The 7,695-nt window shown below is 42.0% G+C and overlaps 1 protein-coding gene across 1 annotated transcript; it reads left to right on the forward strand.

Moving 5' to 3' along the window:
• Positions 1-113: 113 nt before the first annotated feature.
• Positions 114-6,223, forward strand: LOC124252736 (E3 ubiquitin-protein ligase TRIM33-like). Its single transcript, XM_046686389.1, has 6 exons — positions 114-192; positions 2,067-3,118; positions 3,917-3,975; positions 4,828-4,888; positions 5,052-5,120; positions 5,955-6,223. The coding sequence occupies exons 2-6, from the start codon at positions 2,068-2,070 to the stop codon at positions 6,221-6,223; spliced, it is 1,509 nt and encodes a 502-aa protein (XP_046542345.1). The 5' UTR covers positions 114-192; position 2,067.
• The last annotated feature ends 1,472 nt before the right edge of the window (positions 6,224-7,695 follow it).

Genomic DNA, 7,695 nt, shown 5'->3' on the forward strand with positions numbered 1-7,695 from the left:
GTTTCATTCACCAGATATACGCCCCAACACCCCACATGTTGTTATGTGTCTCTACACATGAACAGCGTGGATGTGTAGTCAGGCAATAACAATGTAAACATGCACCGGATAGATTACACTTCAAGTATGTTAGTCACGTGTCATCGGCCGGAAGCGACCTTTGTACCACAGAGAAGGACGCTATTTGTCCAGGTAGGTGTGTTGTAACTGTCTCTCATCTCGCAGGCCAGTACACGGTTATCTGCCTGGTCCAACATTTGCTAGTATATGTCATGATGCCACGTTGTTACTGCTGGAGGTACAAATACAATATTTGTACAGTTTACAACCTGGTTATTTGTGATACGTAACAACATGAAATTTCTACTTTCGTTCTACGATGATGGCGAACTCACGCCCTGACACAGTGTTTTGTGTCACATTCTGGACAAACAAGCCTCTACCGTGTAGTGTTGGTTTAAAAGTACGTTATGTAAAAAAACGTACCAGCTTGCTCTGCAAAGATATCAAAAGCACGGAAAAGATCGATTATTGCAGAATAGTTATTGTGGTCGCGGTGAAAATACTGCCTTGCAATGGTATATGCTGCAGTTAAAAGAATGTGTGTGGATCTCTCACTATGCTGAGGCGATGACGTTGATATGCCGCGCGTCGCCCAGTATTTCGGGGACATAGAGATCACATGGAGGTGGGCTGGTAAAATGATACTCAGGGTGAGTTTTCTGTTTTAAATTTCTGCCTGGCCTCTCACTGAACAACACAAATGAACTGGCGTAAGTTCGGTCGTAATAGCCACACGTGCATGCGCGTGCGCGTTACAATGTATTACTTTTTATTGTTGTTCATTGGTGTGTGTGGGTTTTGTTTGTATGGGCTTTGTTGTTTTAGGGATTATGTTTGTTTGTTTGGTTGGTTGTTATTGTTGTTGTTTTGGCTGGGGTTGTTGCGTAACGTTGCCCTCCGTGATATTCCAGCTTTATGGCGCGGGTCTGTTAATAACCTGAGTCTGGACCAGACAATCCAGTGTACAACATCATGACTATCTATTTGGATCGGATGATATGTGTCAGCGAGCCTGACCAGCCGATCCCGTTAGTCGCCTCGTGCAGCAAACCTGGGTTGCTGAAAATCAATTCTAACCCGAATCTTTATGAGTTGTTGCTATCTATAAGTGCAATGCGTCTCTGGACATTTTTATTATATTTTAAGAACATAAATATAAAACCATTTTCATGCAAAATGAGTTAATGCCAGAGACTAGATGTTAGTCTAAACATAGTCTAACTCAACAACACATTGTGGTGAGGACACAGTGACATATCTTATTTAAAATAGTTGGACAAATGTACAATGCAATGTTGGGACCGATAAAATGGTTTAACTTTCTGGCAAAACATCAGGTATAAGCTTTTACCAAATGTAACGTAGGAGTTAAGGTACATTCCTCAATGGATGTTAAATATAAGTGAAAGAAATATGTCGATCAGGCCTTGCATGTCACCATAACCTCCTTTGATAAAAACTGATATTTTACTGTTGCGTCTCCGCGAAATCTATCTGTAGACGAGTACGTGAAATAATGATTGGTGTAACTACAGATTGCAAACCAGTGTTTAGGATTGTGTGAAACAAACGAAATTGTGCAAATGAACACGACAGATATTGGCCGGGTCCAAATATTTCTAGTTTCTGACAGAAAGGAGGATTTTAAAAGCTTTCTACTGTGGACAAAAATGTCTTGGGTCCCAATAAGCGATTTGACGTTCGGTGTAAATTAAACATCGAGATGCTTGTTAACTATTCTTTGGGTGACAACTTTATTTTGGTTTGCAAACTACCCATGTCACCATAAAGGGAAATAGGTACACCTACAGAATATCGGATACCTACCAGCCATACTGTTTAGTGTCACGTCACCCTAACGCTAAACATTACCCTAAACCTTACCCTCACCCTAACCAAAAGTAAACTCGCGTGCTTTCAAAGATGGCGGAAGGTATCCGGAATTCTGTAATCTTACTGGGAAATATCACAGAGATCCCTCATTAGAGTCTACTTTCTTTCAGAATGGACATCTTCCCAAAGTGCTCTGTCTGTCATCAGCAGTTTGTCCTCAAAGGCCCCGCCCCCTACCTACTGCCCTGTCTACATGCTGTGTGTGAGACGTGTGCGACATCTGCAGCTGGTGGTGTGATATCATGCTCTACATGTCAGACGGAGGTCAACCTCACAGACACAAGCCTCCAGAAAGATGCAGTGAGACAGAAGGAAATATTCCATCTCACAGTCCAACATCGCCCCACAGAGCTTCTCTGCACACACGAAGATGACGGCAACCAGGCTGTGTGTTGGTGTCGGGAGTGTGCAGAGCTCCTCTGTGAATACTGCCAGAATATGCACAGCGACTTCAAACTTACCAGAAAACATGTACTTCAAAACCTCAGCGACCTTAAACCAGCTGTCTCAAACATTCCAACCCCTTGCAGTATCCACAGCCATGACTCTCTTTATCTTTTTGATCGGAGATGCAACATTTTGATTTGTGGAAGATGCAGATTTGAAGATCACGCAGATCATGAAGTTGAGAAGGTAGATGTGGTAGCTGAAAGTATCCTCAAACAGATGGACCAACACAAAACTGGGCTGGCAACCTTACAAGCTCGCCAACAGTCCAACATTCAGAATATCAGACGAGGGACCGACATCACAGATACAACGCACAACACGTTGAAAGAAAATATTGGCCATACTTTTAGAACTCTGCGAGCACAACTTGACCAACGAGAGAAGGAACTTCTGACTGATCTTGAAGGTCAGACGAAGGCGGCCAAGACAAGTCTCCGTACTCAGCTAAACACATGTGAAGAAGCTTCGAAGAAATGCTCTGAGGTTTTAGACTACGTCACCAAGGTTATCACGTATGCCTCACAATCAGACCTCCTGGAGTTGGAGAGTTCTGTAAGGGAGGCAGCTAGGGCTTTCCTTGACACTGTTGAGACTCAAACACAGGACATACCCGCAGCTGTCTTTAACACCAACGGCTTGTCAAAGCTGAAATCAAACATATCACGATTTGGGGCTGTCGTGACCAAGGACATGGAAAAACAATATGCAAGAGGTATTTATATGATCCTTTTTATTGCGTGTAGGAGTGGAACAGCATTCTATAGTGCTTACAGATGCACTATTCTTATGGATACACAATGCCATTCAGAAAGTGATCAGAGTTGATTTTTTATTGCGTGTAGAAATGGAACAGCGTTCTATAGTGTTCTGTTGTATTTGGGACTACACGTTCTCAGTTAATTACAGATTCTTTGACTGTTTTGGGTCTAGAATCCGTAATTTACTAAGAAGCGTCCTTCAAACTGACATTGTCTATTTATAGCTGTCGACTATGTGGGCGGTGTCAATTCACATTTGTCAGAGGGATACACAAAGTACATGATGTAGTCTACCAGTTGTCAGACTTCAATTTCTATGGAAACCACTGTGGCTGAGTAGGTTAGATCGCTGACTTTATGTGATCGGGTGCCTGACTCTGAGAGTGTTGGTTCAAATCACGGCTGCACTCAACCTAACAAAAAGTACTAGAATTTGTACTTTACGGAGAAAGTGTAATCCCAAATATAACATGTGACACATCATTCTCAGCAACTCGAGTTTTTTGCTCGAAAAACAACTAATATTATACTTAAAGCACCGGTAGTTATTGACACTATGCCATTGTCTAGCCAGGCGAGTTGTATAAGATACTTAAAAAACACGCACTTAATAAACAGTAACAGTTGCTCATAATATGTTGGAATTTTACAGTCGAGATTTCTTATGGATGTCCTATTATTGCTGATGGGGCGTAAAGCACCAATTATTCATTCATTCTTAAGGGTGTATTTACATCATGGTGTTGTTTCAGACAAGGAAACTCAAACTGAACATGACTTCATAGCTGAAATGGAAATCAAATATAAGAACGTGAGTTTGGTAATTAAAATAATATAATGCACCGTAACCGCTAAAGAAGAGCGTATGAGATAGTATGTATGACTACAAAGAATTAAATGTACTAAAACCAATTAAAATGTAAGACAACGATCTAAAACATTTTGAATCCGTTTGCAGAAGTACATGTCCATAATTACCTATCTAATGTCTACAGCACATCGCTCGCCGCGAATAGCTGTAATATTGCTGATGCGGGTGTTAAGGAATAATTATTCATTCATTCATTCATTCATTCATTGATTCAGCACATCGGAAAACAGAAGAGGATCAGTGACTGAGACAAAACCAAAATCGAAATACATGCAAGCTATATCAGAATTAACAAACTGAGACTGATATGCTTTTTAAACATTCACTTTATTAAAAAGAGGTACAAGGTAACTTCAGTCATTTTAGGTCACGCTCAAGATCCGGGTTCGATTCCCCACATGGGTACAATGTGTGAAACCAATTTCTGGTGTCGTCCGTCGTTATATTGCTGGAATATTGCTAAAAAAATGTGTAAAGCTTAACTCACTGACTCACTCATTCAGTTATTTTGGAGGTATTCGTTGACAACGAAGTTGGGACAATTTATAGATAACACTTTTATAGTGACTACACATCGTAGGCCGTTATAAGGTTGTCAGACTATTGTAAAGCAATCCAGAAACAACGCTGTGCCAGTAGATAAAATATACGGCATATTCGGTACATTGTATGTTTTTTCCGAGTTAAGTTTAAAATATTTAGATATTTGTACATACCTATCGCCTACCTCCCCATATGTCCCGACATACATACTTACAGACAATTAAGTCTGATTAAGGGTTATCTTTTCAGAGCATCGATGAGAACGAAAACATCGTGAAGAGAGCCTCAGAAACCACACATTTCTTGCTTGGTAAAGTCCAGTCACCTTTGTTCCTTTACTTTCTTCGTTCAGATAACTGAGTCCAGGTTTTAACACTTAAATGTTGGCCTATGTGTTGAGTTTAAATATTGACATTCACTACAAGATATGAATATGTTGTTTTATCAAAGTGATGGCAATGTTGATGTTGCAGGGTTGCTCAGTGAATGCGATGTTCACCTGCTGAAACCAGACGCCTTGGACAAGTCGATGGTGCTAAATTGTACGTTCATAATCTACCCATTTACCATCTTTGCTTACACTACAGCCTCTGAACCTATTGTCACATCATGGAGGTGATTTGGGGGGCTTGGCTACATTAGCCACCCAGTGTATTCTGTAGTAGAATGTTTTGGAACAACTGCTTGGCTAATGATCGACGTACAAAGTGTTTGTTTGTTTGTTGTTTAACGGCGCAATCGGCAATATTCCAGCAATATGGCGGCGGCCTGGACCAGACAATCAAGAAATGGACAGCATGAGCAATTGTGATACGATGACATGTGGCAACCAAGCGAGCCTGACCACCCGATTCCGTTAGTTTTCTCTTACGACAAGCATAGTTTGCTGAACATAAATCCTGACCCCAATGTCAATGCTGACTATATTTGGGATACAGCAACATTTTCCTAGAGGGAATTTGTCTTCTGAATCGGTGACACCTGATTAGTGTTTGCTGGACTGGTCACTTATTGTACCTTCTTTCAGAATGTTACACTCAGTAGATACGATGTTTATGTGACAGGGCGTGAAATGATATACATATGACATTTTCGCTTTGTCAGCTTCCTGTAGCCATGTGGACGAGCCATCCGACTTCCAAGCAAAAGGTCCATGGTTTGAATCCCATCACGGGATACGGTAGTTTCATGGCCTGTACATAACAATCAGTGATCAAAACTGACCTTTACGTTGTTGTGTTTTTTATCATTTGTTCTTAAGATTATCTTTTACTCGTTTGTTTGTTGTTTAACGTTGCATTCAGCAATATTCCATATTATTCAGACAACCCAGTGATTGACAACATGAGCATCTAATCCACGTTTATGTGTTGTAGGTATACATCTGAAGTATGACACAGATAGAATTAACCTTAACCGCACCCACATCAACACAGAGGGAGACTTGATCAACAGCAAGTCTGACACCAGGTCTGCAGGAAAGAGACTGACAAACTACGGGGGCACGTGCAGTACTATCCCCTCCCCTTGGCTGATTGTCCACAGTACTGGGGAGACGGAGACCAGGGTCGGACTGGACAAAACACTCACAGGAGCAAACTCATCCTGGAGGTTGGTGTCTGTGCTGAGGGAGAGAGGGACATGACTTACTACGTAGCCCGTCGTCCTCATGCCTACAGTTTGACCGTCGGCCAGTGTAATACTCATGAAGGGATATGCATGATAACCTGGAAGGAGGGAAAGGTTGTGTTACATCTACCTGACACCATCCCTAACACAGCAGGGGCATCACACACACTACACTACGGTGTTGTCTATGATGACGCCAGGAAGAAGATTATCTTCATTGATGTGAAGGAGAATAAGGTGATGTCGGCGTTAAACAATGTAGACTCCAGTCAGCCCTTGTGGCCGATGTTCGGGGTGCATGATGTATATAAAGACACTGTCAGCATGAGACTTGTAGTGGGCAGCGACATCAACGTGACTGAGGAGAAAAAGGCGACGATTGTCGAAGCACTGTCATGAAATCGTGTTATGACATCGGCGGCCATGGTGGTGAGTAGGAACACACGGAGATATGTTCCAACGATATCAACATGACGGGGGAGAAGAAAGCTCTAGTTATAAGACACTGTCATGATACCATGTTATGACACCAGCGGCCACTGTCATTAGTAGGAACACACGGAGATATGTACCAACGATATCAACATGACGGGGGAGAAGAAAGCTCTAGTTATAAGACACTGTCATAATGCCATGTTATGACACCGGCGGCCATGGTGGTGAGTAGGAACACACAGAGATATGTACCTACGATATCAACATGACGGAAGAGAAGAAAGCTCTAGTTATAAGACACTGTCATGATGCTATGTTATGACACCGGCAGCCATGGTCCTGAGTAGGAACACACGGAGATATGTACCAACGATATCAACATGACGGGGAAGACGAAAACTCTAGTAATAAGACACTGTCATGATGCCATGTTTTGACACTGGCGGCCACTGTCGTGAGTAGCAACACACGGAGATATGTACCAACGATATCAACATGACGGGGGAGAAGAAAGCTCTAGTTATAAGACACTGTCATGATGCCATGTTATGACACCGGTGGCCATGGTGGTGAGTAGGAACACACAGAGATATGTACCAACGATATCAACATGAAGGGGGAGAAGAAAGCTCTATTTAAAAGACACTGCCATGATGCCATGTTATGAAACCGGCGCCCATGGTCCTGAAGATCAACACAAAGCGTTGTGGACAGCGCCATAATGGCAGAGAAGAAAGTTCTGGTTATTTTATGATGATGGTACTTCAGACAGAATGACAGACAGACAGACACTAGTCTATATCCTGTCTAAGCAAGATGCTCCTCCCTGATTACTACTAATCTCCTTATCGTGTTGCTGGCAGAACTTGAAATGTTTGTATTATAGTAGCTTTCTACACATTGTTAACTTAGAGGACACGGAGTCCAGCCATTCTGTACACATTGTTAACGTAAAGGACACTGAGTCCAGCCATACTGTACACATTGTTAACGTAGACGACACTAGAGTCCAGCCATACTGTACACATTATGTATATCTTGATATAAGCATAT

This window comes from Haliotis rubra, unplaced genomic scaffold (genome assembly GCF_003918875.1).
Source record: "Haliotis rubra isolate DU_JTF1 unplaced genomic scaffold, ASM391887v1 Scf522, whole genome shotgun sequence".
NCBI lineage: Eukaryota > Metazoa > Mollusca > Gastropoda > Lepetellida > Haliotidae > Haliotis > Haliotis rubra.